Source organism: Carassius auratus, chromosome 5 (assembly GCF_003368295.1).
Source record: "Carassius auratus strain Wakin chromosome 5, ASM336829v1, whole genome shotgun sequence".
Taxonomy (NCBI): domain Eukaryota; kingdom Metazoa; phylum Chordata; class Actinopteri; order Cypriniformes; family Cyprinidae; genus Carassius; species Carassius auratus.
The window spans coordinates 15,340,918-15,361,908 of NC_039247.1; the positions used below are offsets into that span (position 1 = coordinate 15,340,918).

The 20,991-nt window shown below is 38.1% G+C and overlaps 1 protein-coding gene across 4 annotated transcripts in view; it reads right to left on the bottom strand.

Moving 5' to 3' along the window:
* LOC113077862 (WD repeat and FYVE domain-containing protein 3-like) overlaps window positions 1-20,991 on the bottom strand; it is a 75,058-nt gene that overhangs the window by 35,363 nt on the left and 18,704 nt on the right. For 3 of the 4 annotated variants that reach the window (XM_026250145.1, XM_026250138.1, XM_026250132.1), the window contains exons 5-15: window positions 15,668-15,829; window positions 15,386-15,578; window positions 14,862-15,048; window positions 12,879-13,045; window positions 9,130-9,597; window positions 8,740-8,838; window positions 7,251-7,444; window positions 6,241-6,698; window positions 4,924-5,007; window positions 2,919-3,090; window positions 1,299-1,513 (exon numbers count right to left, since the gene is read on the bottom strand). In XM_026250145.1, the coding sequence (XP_026105930.1) occupies window positions 1,299-1,513; window positions 2,919-3,090; window positions 4,924-5,007; window positions 6,241-6,698; window positions 7,251-7,444; window positions 8,740-8,838; window positions 9,130-9,597; window positions 12,879-13,045; window positions 14,862-15,048; window positions 15,386-15,578; window positions 15,668-15,829 (2,399 nt within the window). The remainder of the gene's footprint in view (window positions 1-1,298; window positions 1,514-2,918; window positions 3,091-4,923; window positions 5,008-6,240; window positions 6,699-7,250; window positions 7,445-8,739; window positions 8,839-9,129; window positions 9,598-12,878; window positions 13,046-14,861; window positions 15,049-15,385; window positions 15,579-15,667; window positions 15,830-20,991) is intronic. The other variant, XM_026250151.1, reaches the window with a different exon arrangement.

Consider the following 20,991-nt stretch of genomic DNA (forward strand, 5'->3'; position numbering starts at 1 on the left):
GAATGGACTGTTGCATGACTTTTAAACCATAAAAATCAGATTTTGTTTCCACAAATGAGCTGAAGTGAATTGCTTTTTTCTTTTTCCCCCTTCATTTTGTAGTGAAGTTAGTCTGCATCCTCCATCACGTCAGACCAGCCATGCGGAAAATTGAAACTGCTAATCCGTTTGACTTGGAGATGACCCATGGAGAGCTTTGAATAATATTGAGATGTGTCAAATTTGATCACTTTCCTTTTATTCAAACAAGCAGCTGTGATAAGATCAGATCAGTAAAGACTGAATCATGCAGGAGCCCCAGGAGCAAAACTGATTGTAACGGACTCATCTGGTCTTTGTATAAACAAAAATCAGTTCAGAAGAGATTGCATGTGGGAGACCAATCAATAAAAGGTTGGGGGCAGAAAAAATATGTTCCTTTAAGATATTATTCATAAATATTAATCATTTCAATAAATATTGCTGAGGCTTTGAGATGTCATGAATGAATAGCTAGCCCTCCGAACTGTTTTGTATCACATCTGTGCACTGTAAAGTTTACAGTGTATTATACATTATCAGCGGGAAAGGCCTCTGTCCTCAACATAACATAACATAACATAACATAACATAACATAACATAACATAACATAACATAGGCTGGGCAACTTAACGCGTTATTATCGCTGATAATAATTTTACTGCGCATTAACGCAGTTGCTGACTGGCTCTGAATACACATACAGACAGATCATGGGTCACACGAGGGGATGCTCCTCATCAAATTATTTAGGCAAGGCATAAACATTCACAAACCACAGTCCACTGTTGTTTTTAACAGAAAAGAAAGAAGTTTCCGGTAACACGTGAAAGTAGCAGAGAAGCGCTCTCGCTCAGCACAGTGGAGTGCATTGTTTTGTTAACTTTGTGGTTTATTATTTTGAGTCATATGTGACACGGTAACACACGGCCTTGTCACAATATATTGGTTTACACATCTATCGCTTTTGCCGCTCATAAATATTCACAATATCATGCAGCACGTATCAGAAGTTCTATATATAACTGAACCACGCTCTTGTCCACCACTCCCAACCATGCAAGGGACTGCTAAACTGAACTATCACACTAGTCAAACAAACCAGACTTTGGGGGTTAAGATTGCCTATTGTGAGCACACCCTAATTATTCTCCTGCTTCCTGCACACACGAGTCTCTAACCACCCATCAAGTGTTTCCTGCGCCGCTCTCTGCTGCGATGGGTCCCGTGATCCCTGTCATACTTTATTTTGTTATTTTTGTGAGCAAACTAAACTCACCTGAGCACCATAGGCTCCAGGGCCTGGGAAACCAGTCGCTCAAACATCCTCTGCAGCGGTGGGTGGAGTGGGTGATCTTCATCTCCCAAAGCGCAGCTACAGCGCTGAAGCAAGCGTGAGTGCAGACCTGCCTCACACAGGATCTGCTGGTTCCTCTCTGAATGCACCAGCAGCTGCAGGATGTTCGCAACTGCTAACTGCAGGTCCAGGGCATGCTGAGGAGCAGAGCAAGGGTAAAGTGAGCTGCAGGACACTTACAGTAGTACACTCAGCTCAGATAAACACTACAAATCTGAAATTCTAAATTCACATTGCAGTGGCACAAGCCAAACATAGCATGCTATTACTAGTCAAGTCTGAGGACAGCTACCTAACCAATTAAACCAAGCTTTTTACAGACCTATTTTTTTAAAAAAAGGAATGTTCTTCTGGTTTATTACTAAATCATTTATGTCATCAGCATGCCACAGATGCTGTCGATTACACCGAATATCATTTGATCTTGTCCCAGTTTGTAGTAACAAACAAGTTTGAAAAAACAAAACTATAAAAAAGACACTGACAACTATACTTATAGTGGAAGTCTATGAGCCAATATACTGTACTGCCTCGCGTTCTTTCATCGTGAGCATGTAACTCTCTCTAGCTCTCCAGAGAGCTGATCGGGGTAATAATTTCTGTGGTAATCGTAGCAAACAACATAACAAAAATGCAGCAGATAAAAGCTTAAATGAGAACATGCCTTTAAGTTTCACACAAAATTCCAAAGGGACACGTTCATTCTCATAAAATCCTTCACTTTGACTTCTGAATGTAGGTGAAAAACTATGGTATACACAAACACACACTCTTATACACACACAAACACACACATGCTTAACCATTCACAAGTTACTGTCACTTTTGAGCAATTTAATGCATACTGACTAAATAATAATGAATAATAATAATAATCCTGATCCCAAACTTTTGAACAGTAGCGTATACAATCTTTTGTGAAGTAGCATCATAGATATGTGACCCTGGACTACAAAACCAGTCTAAAGTCAGGTATATTTTCAGCAAAAGTCCAAAAATTCTTGTATGGGCAAAAATGATTGAATTTTCTTTTGTGCCAAAAATCATTATTATATTAAGTAAAGATCATGTTCCATGAAGATATTTTGTACATTTCCTATCATAAATATATCCGAACTTCATTTCTGATTAGTAATATGCAGTGCTAAGAACTTCATTTGGACAACTTTAAAGGGGATTTTCTCAGTATTTAGATTTATTTGCACCCTCAGATTCCAGATTTTCAAAAATAGGCCAAATATTGCCCGATCCTAATAAACCATAGATCAATCGAAAGCTTATTTATCTATAAGTTACAGAAACTATTTCACCTTTCAGATTATGTATAAATCTTGATTTCTAAAAATGTACATTTAAGACTGGTTTTGTGGTCCGTGGTCACATATGAAAAAGACACATCTGATGCTGATAAGCTCAGCAATGCATTTGTACATTATCTCTCTTAGCTTCACATCAACACAAAATGGCCCAATGACTGTGTGAGACACCAAACACGGTGTCAGCTCACTAGGGTTCGAGCCAATATCTACAAGCAGCTCATACCTCAGGCTGTGTGTCAGAAGAAACGGAGGGTAGGAGGTCGAGCACTGCCAGCACTGCTCCTGGGTGGATGACTACAGGGTCTGAAGAGTGCTGCGACGGATTTCCCAAGTGCAGCTTTAGGTCCGTTAGGGCTTTACCACTAGCAGAGTTGGATGAGCTGTGATAGCCATGTCTATCAGGAAAGAAAAGATGACTTAATGGTCTTCTTAGTCTCATCACTTAGTGTCAGTGTCTGGAAATTGTAATTCACTTATACATTTTGTCTTGACAGTTTTATCCAGATAAAAGCTAATAGGCTGCAAAAGCTTTTTAAAGAAGGATTTTTTGGTCCTTACTCTGAAATCCAGCAATGAAAAGACATAAACATCATAATGTTAATTAGGAATCAAAACTCCCCACAGAGAGCTTGAAAAGCAAAAGGTCTAGAAAAAAATAAATAAAAAAGCTGTCAGCACAACCAGAGAAGGGGACATTTTTGCAAACGCAAAGCTTTACAGGTAAGCAAAGTAGCTCAACATGGCAGATGAAATGGTGCAGATGGAGAAGATGAAGGAGAGGAAAAGTGAGAGGTTGCAAAGTTGCAGACAGCAATCTCTCTGATCAGAGGGAGCAGGAGATCAATCAGTGTCCCAAACAGGCCTGATGGAGGAAGTTCCCTAACTCAAGCAATTTGTCTGTTTACACTGAATGTGGGCAGCGCTACCCTAAACATAGAAACTACATCAACTAAATGTCCTGTTGTTGGGGGGGTCTGATTTATACAGCAGATATATACTTTTATCATTTGTACAGTTTTTATGACATTTCTGAATGGAATAATCCACAAAAAAAAAAAAAAAATTCTATTAAAAAAAATAAAATAAAGGGTCATTAGTTACTTGTTCTCAACATAGTGACATCTGTTAACTTTTTTTTTCTTTTTTTTTCACATAAATAAATAAATACACTAATGTATTTAGGCATCACAAAATTATAATGATGTACAATATGAAAAACTGATATTCATTTTGAGAGTTGTTATAATTACATTTAAAATAATTATTAAACTCTTTAAGTATTTTAAAAGATTAACTTCAATTACTGTGTTAGATGTGTGTTAGATGCTGTTAAAGGTTTAAAAAATATTTTAATTATAATAACTACTGTTCTACTAGACTTTCTATTCATCAGAGAATCTGGAGAAAAATGTGTCCGTGTCCACAAAAGCATTAAACAACACGACTGTTTTCAGCACTGACAATTACCGTATTTTCCAGACTATAAGTTGCACTTTTTTCATAGTTTGGCTGGTCCTGCGACTTATAGTCAGGTGCAACTTATTTATCAAAATTAATTTGACATGAACCAAGAGAAATGAACCAATACAAGTTTAGAATAGAAGTTTTCTCTTGGTGCTTGGTTCTAAATAAATGCGACTTATAGTCCAGTGCGACTTAAATAAGTTTTTTTCCTCATCATGACGTATTTTTGGACTGATGCGACTTATACTCAGGTGAGACTTATAGTCTGAAAAATAAGGTAATAAATGTTTCTTGAGCACCAAATAAGTATATTAGAATTATTTAATCAGAATTAAAACAGTAAGACACTGAAGTCTGGAGTAATGCCAGCTTTGCCTTCACAGGAATAAAGAACACTTTTTGAAATACGTATATCTACAGATATAATAAAATGAAAGTAGAAGACTTTTACATTTCAATAAAATTAAACGCAGCCTTGGTGAGCAAATAAAAATAATCCCAACCTTTTGAACTGTAGTGTGTATATGTCCAATATGGATATATATATGATAAATAAATAAATTCTAATAATGGCAGATAAACAATATAGTACAAATAAATGACACATCCCTGCAGTAAGGAAAGGTGTAAGACAAAAGTGAACGAATGAAGTTAGAGAGGATGGTACAGACTGAGGAAAAAATGGTCTGATCACTCGATGAGCACAGAACAGAAAAAAAGGAAAAGACGGAGGGAGGAAAGGAAGAGGTGGCAGAAAGCAGTACCTCTTCCTGGTGATTGTTGGCGTGCCCCAAGGAGAGGGCAACGAGGTCTCGTGAGTCAAGCAGGGGGGCACCTGCTCGGCACGACTACAACGATTCAACCACACACGGACACGCAGAGTCACCACCAAACAATCAACAGAAAGACAGACCAGACCAAACAGCAGGTCCACACCAGGCAATGCCAGAGGAGTGAGAAAGAGCAAGAGAGGGAGGCAGTTAGTTCCTGTTGAATATAGAGCTCAGGGCACAGCAAACAGAACTCAAGAGGATCTACAGATCATGCAAATCTAACACAAACATAAGCCCAAAGCACAGCTACACTCAGATAGCATGTGAAGGCATTTGCATCTCTTCTGAAGGTCATGCCTAATGAGAACGATACACTAAAGGAAACTCTGCTCTCAGCAGGTCAGGGATGTGCATGAAGAATCTCATTCTGCACCAACTACTAAGATGTTACACAATATTCAAACTAGGCAAACCAATTTTCTTTTGCATATTTGCCTGCCATAGAAAACAACGAGAATACCTCCCCGCTGAATCCCTCAAATTAATATTTAGAGTGCCACTATGGATATACGTTTATGTTTTGAAAGGAAATGTTGAGTACTTTAAAGTACATCCAAGTTGCAATATTTAGAGCCTGATTGTTTATTTGCTTCTTGTTAGAATCATAAATCCCAGCAGATTGGTGAAAAAAAAAAAAAACGCAAAAATAAAGCACTCACGCAGAGTGCGTTTTCTATTAGGCTCAAGTGGCCATTTTGAATTGTTTATTTGAATAAAAACATATTATAAAAACAGTAAATAAAAATTACAAAATAAATAATCTTTTCAGAATAGACATTGTTACATGTTAATTCCCCTGATGGCGGTAGTCTAATTTTAAAATGGGTTTCTATGTAATCTCTGTGTGACCTCAAACTTTTCATTTTTAATTACTTTGCGTGTTTTGTTTTTTTGCTTGTTCATTGTAATTTTCAATTGTAGTTGTGCACAGTTTTTTCTTAAACCACTGTGCTCATTTATATATCCAGTTTTAACAAATAGCATAGTTTGTCAAAGTTATTATTAAACTGTTATTAGTGATGCATTTGAATTAAACAAAATATAAACTTTATAGACATCACATCAAATGTATTTTTTTGTTTTTATGTGCAAAGAGTACTCGACTATAAAAAGCTACTCTTTTTTCCCTAATAAAAGTAAACCGCTCTCTCAATGAAAAAAGGGATTTCATTTCATCTTACTGGTATCACATGCAAAACAAATTAATGTTGTGATTCATTTAGAAAAGGCAACTTCATTTCTCCACACCTGTCAAATGAGTCTGTGGCCATCTTGTACAGGTAGATGAAGAGCTTGCTGCAGTGCTTTAGAGTAGGACAAACGTTTTCTGCAGGTATGATCTCATCCTCCAGTAACCGCTGGAATGGTTGGGCATTAGAGGGGAAGACGGCTGCTGGACCAACTTTCTTGGAATCAGAAAAACATCCCAAAAGTCGCACCGCGTCGGCCAGCTTCTCGTACTGGATCTCAGTGCGAAAGAAGTGCGAGTTGGCAGGTTCATAACGCATGGCTGCAGTGAGAGTGCAGAATACGGTGTGTAGAAGTTCAAAGACCTTGTTCTGGTTGACCTTCTCCCAGCCGCTCACAGGTGGAGAACAGAGGGAACGCTCCATGGCAACCAACAGTGAGGTCACGTACACAAAGCCGCCCACCTTGCGGAAGACGGTGCGTGTACGGTGGCTCTCGCGCAGCACCGCTAGCAAAGCCTAATGAGAAACAACAAAAAAATGTTAGGTGAATTCAAATTGAAATCATAAGGATAGAAGTTAACGGTGCACCGAGGATGCTCCACAACTACATTACAGTTCAGAAGTTTGGGCTCAGTAAGATTTTGCACCAAATCAGCATATTAGAATAATTTCTAAAAAACTGTGTGACATTGAAGACAGGAGAAATGGCTGCTAGAAAAAAATAAAATAAATAAACAGCCTTGTCATTAGAATATCTAATAATGGCAGAACATCATGAGAATAAATTACATTTTAAAATAAAATAGAAACAGTTATTTAAAACTGCACTAAATGACTGTTTACTGCATTTCTGATCAAATAAATTCAGCATAGCTGAGGATAAGTAATCATTTTTTGAAAAATCATACAGACCCCAAACTGTTAAACATTAAACCGTATTTCATGCAAATATGGTGGTTAGAGTGAAAAAAAAAAAGCTATTTTAAATTAATTTGGAAAAAGTAAATGTATGCATGCTTAAATATTATTGTGCACTTATTTGTTCACACAGATCTGAATGTGCCTCACCCGCAGAATGTCAGTTTTGAGCTGTAGTTCTGTTGATGGTGCGGAGTGCATAAGGCCGAGCAGGGTACCCATGTCATCCTCTCCAGATGGTGACAGCACCAGCTGTTGAATGATCATCAGAGCGTGCTCACGACACTGACGGTACTTCACAATGTTGTGCACACACCTGGCTCCGCCAAACTCACGGAACAATCCTGAGAGATTCAGATTTTCTCATTAAAAATTCATATATGCTTTGAGACAAGCAAGTTAGGATTTTAGTTTCAACTTCATAGCTTAGCAAGATCTTTAATGCTTTATGCAAATATTAGACACAACAAGACCATAGTGAGATTTAGATATGACTGATCACCACTGGAATTACTCGCTCATTTTCTGCAGTGATGCGATTCTGATCGGCTAAAAACAAATAAAGCACGAGTGCATCTGTGAGACAGGGCATTCTCAGACTATCAGCAGCCATGATAGAGAAGAGAAATGATCACAGAGACCTTGACTCAGCACAGAGAGAGAGAGAGAGACTACTGCAGGGCCTGAGAGCATGAAAATTCATTTTGACTCGTCCCTGAGTGCTTAAGAAAAAGGAAAATTGGGAGTACAATAACACAATTATAATGAAAGCCTAAGGGATGTACTGGAAAGTTGTAAAACAATCTCATATTTCTGTTCAAGGCCATATGAAAATAAGAAATGTGACTTTGGTGGCTACGTATATTAGCTTTGAGACTTTAATGAAATTAACCTTTAGCATATCTTACAGATTTAAAAAAGTAGTCTTTTTCTTCTGACAAAATGTAAAAAAATATTGATGAGTCATTCTGCACCACACAAATTTCGGACTAATCAAATGCTCTCAAGAATGAGAATGTTCCTCCCTTTAACACCACCACCAACTGAGAAGGAAGTAGCAAACGATGATTCACTGCTATGATGTAACTAAAGCCTAATTACTATTTTAAAGGAAAAAGGGACAACTCCCTAGATGTCCTGGCAAAACAGCCCATTTAAAATGGAAATCTGAAAATTGTGATTGTTTTTAAGAGTACTTTTGATCTCAAATTCTGTCAGATGTGAACTACCTGCTATACACTACTAAAGTAATAACAAAAACATCAAGTAAATGTAAAGTGAGGGATGTGTAGAACTGTAAATCATTGGTTTTACAATTCTGTGTAAATCTGCAGCTTCTGCATGAGGCCCTGATTATGAATAATGGTAGCTAAAGAGGAAGAGACGGTAAGACCAAAACTACTGTGTCAGTCTAATTCCAAGCCTTCTGCTTGCCATTTCCTCTTTTAAAGCCCAGCAAAAGTTGGCGCCATAGACTTGTGGGCAGCGTTCTGAAACGTGGTGTGATATTGCTTCGTGAGATCAGTACGTGTCTGGCTTGCGGTCAATTCTCCTCTACAAAACTTTCAATTACGAAGTCTGAAAGGCCAAAAACGCAACTTTAAAAAGAAAGCAAAAGAAACGGCAATGCATCAATTACCTGCATTGGTGTTCGAGCCTTGCAAGAGGACTGTGAGAGTCTCCATGACAAACCAGGCAAGCTGTTTTTGCTCTTCGGCCACATTGTTCTTGGCATCACCTGACCACAGTGAGGGGGGAACAGTCATTGAAATTATAAATAGTAGCAGTGTTATTTTTTTTTTAAGTGATTTTTTTCATTAAAATAAACAGAATTATTACAAAAAAATATAAAAGCATACAACAAAATTGCTAAAATGTGAAACTAAGATGTGAAAAAACTTAAAGTATAAAAAAGTAAAACCTAAATTCAATTTGAATGAATAAAAATTGTAGTAGTATAATAAATAATACTTAACCCTTACAAATATATATTATTTAATGATTTAACTTTAGTTGACAAATGACTTACCCTGTTCGCCATGGGCTTGTGTTGGTTCTTTCAGCAGCGCTGCATATTTGTGAAGCAGGTTAACTAGCACTTCCAGCAGTCCAACTTCACGGAAGACATCACTGAAGACAGGGTGGTGGCGCCCGAGTTTGAGAAGAGTGCGGGTGGCTGTGATGCTGCATCCGTAAGAGGTGCTCGACTTTAACAGAACGCTAACGCTAAAAAGCTCTTTGCATGGTACATAATTAAGTCCAAAGACGACAAACTCCAGTAGCTCGAAGTACTTGGACTGCACCTCTGGTAGCTTTGCTACTCTGTCTGCAAACTGCGATAGCGCATGCTGCGCCTCTAAGATGAAATAGTTGGCATAGTCTGCGGCGTAGATGTTGGCAATGGCTTCAAGGATCATGCGTGCTAATTGACCACTCTTGGCCTTCAAGAAGACATTCTGAAGCACAATGAAAGCATGGATGTTTCTGACCGTGTGGCCTGAAGAAAAAAAAAAAAGAAGAAGAAATCAGACTCATGAGTATAAATAACCAAAAATAGCTCAGAAGAAAGTCAACCAAACAAGTTTGGAAAAACTATAATAAAGTAGAAAAGTAAATATGACTAGGAGTGAGTAAATAGTGAATAGATAACAAAAGTATGTGATTTTTTGGCTGAACTATTCATTTAGTAGCATACTAGCACCACAGTCCTAATGACAGCATGAAACTCTAGAAACTCCACTGAACTTTGGTGGACTCCAGCAAAGCTGGTAACACACAACCTCACATATTTCCATTTCCTCTCAATCTGAATGCAGAAGTGTAAATTCATGACGACTTCCAAATAATTCTGTTGTTAAAAAGAGGTCAGTATCATGTGCAGTAACTCACATAATAATCATAACTGAATAACAGTGTCATAATCCAGACCAGCTCATTCAGGTTAGGGGCCAGAAGTGGGTTGAATTCAAATCCATAACAAGACCAAGACCATACCAATACATTCTTAGACTCAGACCATATTTTCATGGTCTCCATGTTGTCATGGACTTGGGAGTATGTGGACTTGACACTGACTCAACCCTCTTCTAGCATTGGTCTTGATTTGGACTCAAATGAGCTGCTCTAGAATATTCATTACTGGTGTCTATTTTTACATTGGGTATTTCTGAAGAATAATTATGCTGTACAACTAGGCTTTAAGAAAAGATATGCAAGATTAAAGGGATAGTTCACTTTGAAATTAAATTTTGGTACGTTTTAGCTTACCTCAAGGGCATCCAAGATTTAGGTGTCTTTATCTCCGCAGTAGTTTTAATTTTGATATTTTTAGGTCAAACCGTTCTTGTTTGGCACCCATATAATGGAGGTCTATGGTTACCACCTCAAAGAGCATGCACAGAGAAGTCCAAGTTAAACAATTCCCCATCGTAAGTACACATTGATGACCTAAGACACGAAACGAGCGGTTTGTGTGAGAAAACGAACAGTATTTATTTAGTTTTTACCTCTTATACACAACCACGTCCAAGTGATCTGAGGGTCCGCGCACTTCCAGGTGTGTGACGTGTGCGCGCGGTCTTGCTTAGTCTGCGCAAGCGCCGGAAGCGATCTCTCGCTCGTGTACGTCACTCATTGTTAACACACAGATTTCGGAAGTGTTACCTTTCACTGTGAAGATCTAAACATGTTTAGACGTACAGGATTTGGCAATGGAAGACGATTTCGATAGATCAACAGACAACATTGAATTTTTTTCACAACCATATTTATTTGAACCAGAATACACAGATCAAGTACTCAGGAGCGATCCGCTGCAGCATCACGTCTTCAAGCCTCAGAGAGACAGAGATCTCTTCAAAATTGGTGGTGTTTTAGTAGTAAGTGTTGTGCCAACAGAAGTGGAGAGCATATTTTGTCACAAATGGAACATAGCAATGTCACAACTACAAAACGATGACGAGGACATTGACAGTATCGCATCACACACCTGCCTGACTGAAGATCCGGAGTTTTCTCAGCTGTTGAGACGCAGTGTTTTGCACATTGTGTTTACTTTGCCGTAAACTGGAGGCGACTTCCAAGGACAGAGGGACCCAATGGCATGCCATTGGCATGAATAGAGTAAGTAATGTGTTGTATTTTTATTATTATCGCAACGATTATAGGGTTCATTAAATGAGAGGCAAGTGTGCATTCGAAAATCGCATTCGTTTTTTTGCTCAGCCCTAACATCTAGTTAACAAAGCTAAACAGCGTTGCCCTTTGTGTAATAAGTTACAGAAACTGTTAAATACACCAACTTAAATAATAAAATACACTTAACACCATAAACAATGCCTTCTCCAGACAAAGATGGAACTGCTCCATCTTTCAAGAATAATATTTGTGTGAATCCGGCATTAAACTGATTGAGATTGAGGAAGCTCGCTGTCCTTATATATTATTTATACTCTAACAACAACATTACACACTAACTAAAGTTTAAAACATGGGATCATGAAGAACGGGACCTTTAAAAACCAATTAATTAATTACAATTACTGAATTTTATTTCAGACAGTGCAGATTGGTGGCGTATCGTGTGGTAAACACTTTCAGATGCGAGAGATCGCTTCCGGCGCTTGCGCGCACACGTCACACACCTGGAAGTGCGCGGACCCTCAGATCACTTGGACGTGGTTGTGTATAAGAGGTAAAAACGATATAAATACTGTTAATTTTCTCACACAAACCACTCGTTTCGTGTCTTAGGTCATCAATGTGTACTTACGATGGGGAATTGTTTAATTTGGACTTCTCTGTGCATGCTCTTTGAGGTGGTAACCATAGACCTCCATTATATGAGTGCCAAACAAGAACGGTTTGACCTAAAAATATCAAAATTAAAACTACTGCGGAAACAAAAGACACCTACATCTTGGATATCCTTGAGGTAAACTAAAACATACTAAAATATAATTTCAAAGTGAATTATCCCTTTAACTATGAATACCCAGTAATCATATGATCATAGAGCAAGACAAGCCAGTCGCTCAACCCTTAAAAACACATTCTTGTCCATTTAACCTTTATGAACTCCCACTTCAGTGAGTGCTATTGCTGGTTGAGTGAAAATGTCTCTGTGACTGGCTTGTAGGAAAAGAGGAAGTCTTGATGTGACTGGATACATAACAACATAATCTGGCACCATTATTTTAATTACAGCATTTAATAGCTCTTGCGAGGCATAAGACAAGCCAAACAAATATCCTAACCAGATTACACAGCAGGTGTCTGCCGTTTGCCTCCTTCTGACCAATTAATGCCATTTACAGTCAGTGAACACTAATGGTTTAATTCTCCCTTAGAAACCGCAGGCCCTTCTTCTCCTCGTGTGACTAAAACTCTAAACTAGCTGATGAAAGAAGGCAGCGGCAGACACAGATGAGGAGGTTAATAAATGTAAACGCTGTGAGGAAGATATATATATATATATATATATATATATATATATATATATATAAAATTAAAGACTCATTGTCATTTAAATAATCCCAGCTGATGCAAAAATGTGAATGTCTGCAAATATAGGAGCACACTAAATCTCTAAACTATTTTAGCAGTGCAGCCCACTTAAGCCTCAACATTGTAAACAGAATGCTGTAAAGATCTCAATTTCTCTAGGTTTCCTGGCCAGGGTTCAACATACCCCAGAATTTCACATCACCAACTTTCACACCCAGATGTGCAGAGACATGAGTTAAGAGTCAAGAGCATGTCAAATTAAGGAGGGCTGACCTTTTCCAGAAGGCTGTGGAACCACAAAACCTGGAAGCAGGAAGGGTGCTCCAGTGGTGAGACCAGCGGGCTTTAGCTCACAGACCCCATACGTGGTCAGAGCGGTCACCAGGTTCACCAGGTCCTTTAGAGCATCTTTGGATTCCTCCTCTTTGGCCTGCTCCAACCTAATATACAGCAAGTATAACAGAGAACATCCCTTGTCAATCATATCAGAATTAAACTTTCCTGTTAAGCTAACACTTTGAATAAACATATAAGCAAGATAATGAAATGACTCAAATACACTACAGTTCTAAAGTTTAGGGTCAGTAATTTTTGTTTTTTTATAAATCACATTCAACAAGGACACACTCAATTGATGAAATTGACAGTAAAGACATTTATAATGTAACAAAAGATTTTTATTTCAACACAGTCTTTTGACCTATGCAAAACTGCACAGTTAATTTGTAGGAAAAGTACATATCCTAAGTTTTTTATGTTTTAGGAATTATAATTACTTTCAATACATCAATAAACCTTTAAAAACATTAAGCAGCACAAAACTTTTGAAGTTGATTATAATAGAAGCAGAAATGTTACTGAATCAGCATGTGAGCGCAACAAGCCGACTCACTAGCTTAGGACTTCAGAGTTCTTTTGTACTCAACAAAACGTCAGTGAATAAAAGTCTTGAATCCAAAGTTCTTCCTTTGACTTAATTATAAATCCTAAAACATAAAAAACTTAGGATATGTAATTTTCTTACAAATTAACTGTGCAGTTTTGCATAGGTCGAAAGACTGTGTTGCTCCAAAAGTCTAGTGGCTTCTGACTGTTTCATAGGGTTCTATTTCTTTCATACTAAATCTAACAGCCAATCAAATTACGTTATACTACATCACTGGCTAACTGTTTAAATTCCAATTTCAACGTTTCATTTGCAACACAGGTTTTTCCTCAGATTTTACTAAATATACTCTTATATTATTACTTCCATAGAAATGGCTTCAACAAGCATATTAGAATGATTTCTGAATGATCACTACTCGCATTGGGTACCGAAACCCGATACCAATATGGCACAGGTACCTTTGGAACTGGTATGCACTGAAGCGAATAAGAATGCTGATTTCGGTGCCTCTTAAATGCCTGAGTGATCAATTGAAATGTTTGTCCTGGTTCTCCGAAATGTACACAAGAAGCACGGGCGTCGCTAGGCTTTTTTAGCGGGGCTATAGCATTTAGCTCCATAAACTGTACACACATTAGCGATCGTCTCAGAGTTAGTCCGCTTAAATCTCATCTGAAAACGGCGGCAGATCCGTCTCCTCTCCGTCTTTCAGCGCACTCTTCAAACCGCAGACCGCGGCGGAGCAGCAGGAGCGGACTCAAACAGGAACAGAGGACACAAGGTGTGTGTTTATCGATAGATTGTTAGAATATCTGTATATGTGCAGTTCTTTGTCATAAATACAGTTTACAAAAGGTCACGAGGGAGCAATCGGTTTCTCATCTACTGTAAAGTTTTCACTCGTTCACTGCCCATCACACCACAATTTTTTCCTCCAGCGACAATCTAGCCCTTAAAAATTATGAACACCTACTTGAATTATACTTATTTAAATATAGTTAATCTAATTATATGTACTTTATACATACACTACTGTGCAAAAGTCTTAGTTTTAGGCAGTCTGTTGTCAGACTGCTCATGCAATTTAACAATCTCACTAGATTATTATTAAAATTAATGGCAAAATGAATGTTTGGAAATGTAAACTTATATTTCCTACTGACACACTTCAACGAAAGATATAAATAACAGGCTAAAATGTTACTTTATTTTGTAAGGAGTCATGTAATAAGTCTGAAAATGTACAGTCAGCTGATCATTACTGCAAAATCCCCCTCCTCCTGTCTGGGTTCATTTTAAGACAATGACCGCACACTCCCATATAAAACCCTGGAGATTTGTGCAAGAAATAATTACAAATCAATCACCTGATCATAAGATCTACGAGGAAGGTGTAGCCCTGACACATGCGGAAGTCATCCAGGAGTGTCTGAGAGACATCACTCGAATCCTTCAGAAAACAGGAGAGCCCGGCAAACATCTCCACAATCTCCAGAGGAGAGAGGTCTTCTGACTGCTGCATGTTCTGGATGCACGTTGACAAGCACTCTTTCTCTGCAAGAGAAAAGTTTTAAGTGGTTATATTTTTTTGGCAGTAAACCAATAAATGCCTAAAGATTTTCCTCATTCACATACTTCAAAGGACTTAAATCTTTGTGTTTTCAGAAAGTAAGTTTTAATTATAGTTTCTTAAGAGCCAAGATTTGTGCAAAAATGTCTGCAAACACCAGACATTGACCTCTAAAAACGCTACAAGCACAACAGTGACAGTAACTGGTTATGAAAGGTTAAAATGCTACTAGAGTTCATAAGATGCCAGCAGCAAAAACGTTGTCAGTATTATGCATCCATGCACAGAAACGGCAAAGAACATGTGAAAGAAGCAATTTACCGTGGATGTACTTGACGACATTGACACTGAGGCCGTGTCGGGAGATGGTGGTAAGCACTTCTCCAGCGCTCTTCCTCCAGGGAATGTTGTGGGGGGGACACCAGGAGGTGATGGCACTGAAGAGCAGCTGAAGATCATCCTTCTGGGCAAGCTCTTCTGCCGGAGACACAAAACTGCACAGCTTCACCAGGATCTGAGCAGAACAACCAGAAGAAAAAGTCTCAACATCTATGTCTTATGGGTATTTTGTGGAGAAAATGCTGTTCCTAAAGACAGACGGACCTGGACAAAAACTTTCTGTAGAAGAGCTCTGCGGTCCGCCAGAGGAAGCTCAGTCTCGGTGGCAGCAGGAACCTCGGGCGTGTGGGGCAGGTCAAAAAACAAATACAGACATTTCACCAGAGTGGAGGGCACCGACATGGTAGTCATACAGTCCACTGTTTTCTGTAGAAACACAGAAGGGGAGGGAATCAAACTCAGATAATGAGCAGATCATGTTTATTTCTGTATTCAAGAACTGGTTAATACAAATAACTGGCAACCTGTTTAATATTCTACAATTCTGTTAACAGATAGACTAGAGAGGACAATGAGTCACTTTGGATTAAATATCAGTTTGTTTCAATGTAATCCCATGAAACACCATGTTTAAAACATCATCATCATCATCACACAGCTATAAATACACGGCTATATAAAGCTTTTAAACTCAAGACTGAGATGTAAACGTGAACTTCCTTTACTTGAATAACACATTACCACAAATGATTATACACAACAGTATGTAACGTTTGGGGTGTGTAATATATTTAATGTTTTTGAAAGAAGTCTCTTAGGCCATGTCCACACGTACACAGGCATTTTTATAAACTGAGTTTTTCCTTCTACCATTAAAAAAATCTCCGTTCACATGAAAACGCAAACGCATGCTATGATGCACTGTCAAGAGCATGCCAGACCAACAGGTGGCGATATAATCTCAACCGTATAGCCATGTTGGCCAATCAGAAGCATGAAAAAAAATCCAGTAGGCGGAGATAGCAGTGTAAGATCCGACATCACAGGCCAAAAACTCTGGTTTTGCTGTCTACACAACACTCCAACCAGAAAATCTTTTTGAAAATCTTCACCCTGGCAGGAGTTTTCAAAAATGTTCGGTTTCAGAGACCTTAAATCTGCACTAATGATGCGTTCCTGTCACGTATCACACATGTGCACTTCAATAAGACAACAGAAAGCAAGTTATTGCATTTACATGCCGCATTAAATTGGAGTAAAATGCAAAAACTAACTGTGTTGAATGGTTTATGCTTACTCCGTTTATGAGCCTACTCTGATAAAAGAAAACGGGTCACTGCGTGTACATGACCAAGTGCATGTTCGGCTTATTAAGCATAATTGGCTTAAGAATATGCCCTCAGTGATGTCTAAAGGGACTCATGTGGATGTGACTGAAACGAAATGCTGCAGGTGGGTCAGAGAACTTCACTTTTTACTGCCATATCACCTGCAGCAGTCTCAGCTGACACTAATCAGAGCAGGATCCTGCTGCCAGTGTCAATGAAACACTGATGAAGAGGATCAAATCCCATCAGCCGCTTTTAAAGCAAGTCAGGAAGTGGTAGGATTCAGCACAATCCAACTAATATATCTCTCGCTCTCACAGACACACACACGCTGCCAAAGCACTTTTTTACTGCAGTTCCAGTCTTCAGCAGTGTGCACAGGCTGTCACAAAAAAAAACTTGTCTACTCACAAAGGGTCTGAAAGAGTCAAGTTCATGGTTGACACTGAAAATGCTCATTAAATATTTAATAATATTATCATAGTTTAAAACAGTTCTGGTGCTTTTTACAGGAAGAATAAAACATTTAAAAGATCAGCACTTACCATTTACTTTTTTGTAAGTGTCACTTTTGAACAAGTTAGTTGCATCCTTGCCAAATTAATGTATACATTTTTGCTTTTATATACGTACGTTCAATATAGTTATCTTGGTGTGAACAGGCCTGAAGAAAAGGCCAAAGAATCAGTGGCAGCAGTGCCAAGCCTTAATGGAGGATGTATGGAGGTCAGATTCATTGCTTTCATAAGAATGAGACAGCGAAACAGAAGATGACTCACTTCTGCATTTTCATTACAGTTAACACATTACGTGCACAAAAAATAAATCATACCACTCTCAGTCAAATCAAAACACCCACTGATTAGCAACAATAATAGTCTCTCACATTCAATTAAGAATTTGTTTATTTTTTATTAAAGGGGTCATATGACATTGCTAAAAAAAAAGGTCAGTATTTTGTGTATTGGTGTAATGTAGGGCTGGGATAAACGATTATTTTTTAAACGATTAATCTAGCGATTATTTTTCTGATGCATCGATTAATCTAACGATTAATTATTCCAGACGGATTAGATTTTGATTATCTCCCCATTAATTGACTACTAACAATTTATACATATTGATTTACATATCTGAATGAAAAAAAACATGAATTCCTTAACATTGTAATATATGTTTATTGCTCTTAAAATTACAAAATAAAAGACTGACTGAGAATGCATTACTTTGCACTTGTATAGAGATAGCATTCAATAAAACCTTGAAGCCTTGAAAACACAGCTTACTGAAACAAGCTTACTGAACACAGGGTCTAGCTTACTGAAAAAAAGTTCTTCTTTCAGATGAAAATAACAACAACTTGATGTCTAGCATTCAATAAAAAAAGATCACCCAAAATACTTGTTTAGAGCAATTGAAAGAATACAGTAACCAATGTAAACTTCAAGGCTTTAAGCTAATACAGAGAGTGCTTTTCCAAAAAAAAAAAATAATGAACAGTGGGAGCCAGCAGCCTGTCATGGAGAAAAAAAAAATCTCAGAATGCTCGACGTGAAACTTTGGCGTTCCGCCCTTTTTCTATGGTGTCTAATGATTTTGGTTAATATGCACGAGGGAGGGAGAGAGAGAGAGAGCAAGACAGCGCTCGTGTAGTTTGAAGACTGTGAGTGTGCGCGCGCAGCCGGGGCTCTCTCTCGTACGCGCCCTGTCAGGCGCAGCAGTCATTCTATAACTCACATTACTCACCGATCAAATAAGGCTTTGACAGCCGCCGTTGCAAACGTTTTTTAGAGAAATAAAAACAGGTCGACGAATCGATGCGCATATTTTGCGTCTACGTATTTTTTGCGTCAACGTCATCGATGACCTCGACGCGTTGTCCCAGCCCTAGTGTAATGCAATTTTTACACCGTTTAAGGTTCAAAAATTCACTCAATTTTCCACATACTGTACATTATTGTTGCTTCTCTATATCCCACCTTTCTAAAACTTGTCAACTTTTACAAAGCTCATCGTTCTGAAAAGCAAGGTGTACGCTGATTGGCTAGCTATCCAGTGCATTGTGATTGGCCGAATACTTAAAGCATGTGACTGAAATGTTACGCCCCTTACCAGGTTAAGGAAACTGCACAAACGAGAATATTTGGGTTTAACTGTTCTGGAACCTTGTTGTAAATACAACTTAACCACTGATTTCTAATTGTGTCCTCTTTTGGAAGGCCAAACAAAGTATTTTGGCTTTTCGCAATGAAACACACAGTATTTCCACGAGATGGTGGTGGCAGCAACAATACTACAGAGAGAATAAAAGTTACTCCTTTCTTTGCATGAACATTTGGGCGGTGTCATGCAAATCTTCCCACACAGTGATGTAGACATGTGGAGGTGTGTTTAAACGAGGCATTTTAGGAGGGTGTGGGTGAGAGTAGGGCTGTTGCGATAACCGCAATATTGTAATACCGCGCTATTGATTTTTTTTTTTTTTTTTTTTTATGAGGCTGTCGCCCTCTTTTTTTTTTTTTAATTTGTCACGGTTGCATTCAATGTTAAATAAATTAATGATACACTATGGTTACGGCTGTAATTTTCTCGCGAGCCGTTGTAGCTTTATGGTGCTTCATTTGTTTTGAATAGGCCGGCTGAAACGATGAGAGGCGCTCGATAAAACGGCGGTAATACCACATATCGCGCTATTGAGCCACCCATAATTACCGCAGGGGAAATTTCCACGACACCCCTATGTGAGAGTTCACTTTTACAAAGAATATCTCTTTGGGTTTGAAACTTTAATCTTTGGGACTTTACGGATCTTACGGATGCACAAACAGCTTTTAACACTCCAAAGACAAAGGGAAACATGAGGGTGTGAGGGTGTATTGGAAATGTAGAGTATGAAGGGTGTCCTTACAGAGAGAAAAAAAAGACCTTTGTTGTTTCAGAGGGGCGATGGGTGTTGCCAAGAGCACCAGTTTTTGCCTGCAACGCACAGCTTTAGAATACAAACATGTATTTCACCCCTCAAAAACATGTTTCACCTTTCAAAACTAGAGCCTTCTGCCTGAAAAAACATGGTGCATGTCCAATTAATTCAAGCTCATCCTCTGGATTATGACAAGCTCTAAATCGAGCCATATCACTGGATACGCATTTCAAGAGGTCTACATTTAGGTGGTGGAAATGTGTTATATGGGCATAGCAGCATGGAGATTTTATCAGCATACACAAGAAAGTGTTTTCATTAGATTTTCTTAGTAACGCAGAAAGAGGGAGTAGAAAAAGTAAAAATAGACAGTATGTGTGCTTGTAAGAGAAAGGGCACTTATTAAGCCACAGGTAATCTACATTTCTGCGTTCCATCTTTATGTGCACAAGTTATTTTCAGTGTGTTATTGAGGTAAATGATCCTTTAGGGTAATTTGAACCAAAATAAAATTAGAGCTAACAACAGACCTTTGTTGAAATTTAAGCATGTTGGCAAATCTTCAGGCAATTAATGAAATTCTACAAACTGGCCAACACATAAACAACTTGCACTGCAGGAAAATAACCTTACAAAATCATAAGGAGACATGAACATTAAAAAGGGCTAATTAAAATAGCATACACACTTCTGTTAAAAGTTCAGGTCAGCAGTGATGCAGTGAATATAAAAACATATCTATTTCACATAAACACCATTCTTTTTAACTTTCCATTCATTAAAGAATCCTGGTTGGGCAAAGAATGAATGCCTTCACAAAACAACACTGATAATAAGAAGCATGAGCATATTAGAATGATCTCTGAAAGATCTTTTTACACTGAAGACTGGAGTAATGGCTGCTGCATAATCAGCTTTTCCATCAAAGAAATTCATTACATTTTAAAGAGTATTAAAATTGAAAACGCATATTTTAAATCACAATAATATTTCACAATATTACTGTTTTTTGATCAAATAAATGCAGCCTTGGTGAACATTTGACTAATTATTATTTGAATTACCTTGGAGTACCATGTGAATATTATGTTCAATGCTGTACCATACATGCCATAAGCGACAGAATTTAAAGGCCTTTATTCTTGTGGGAACAGTAGTACATTCCCATTCTGTCAATACAACACATGAATATGGGACATCCACAGACAGCCCTTTAATAATGCTCATGATGTAACCATGCCCTTCTAACAGAGTAAATCCACAGAGTACCTGGAAACCATTTACTACTACATGGTATGGCTATACTGTAGCACCCACAATGCACAGCAAAAGACAGAAAA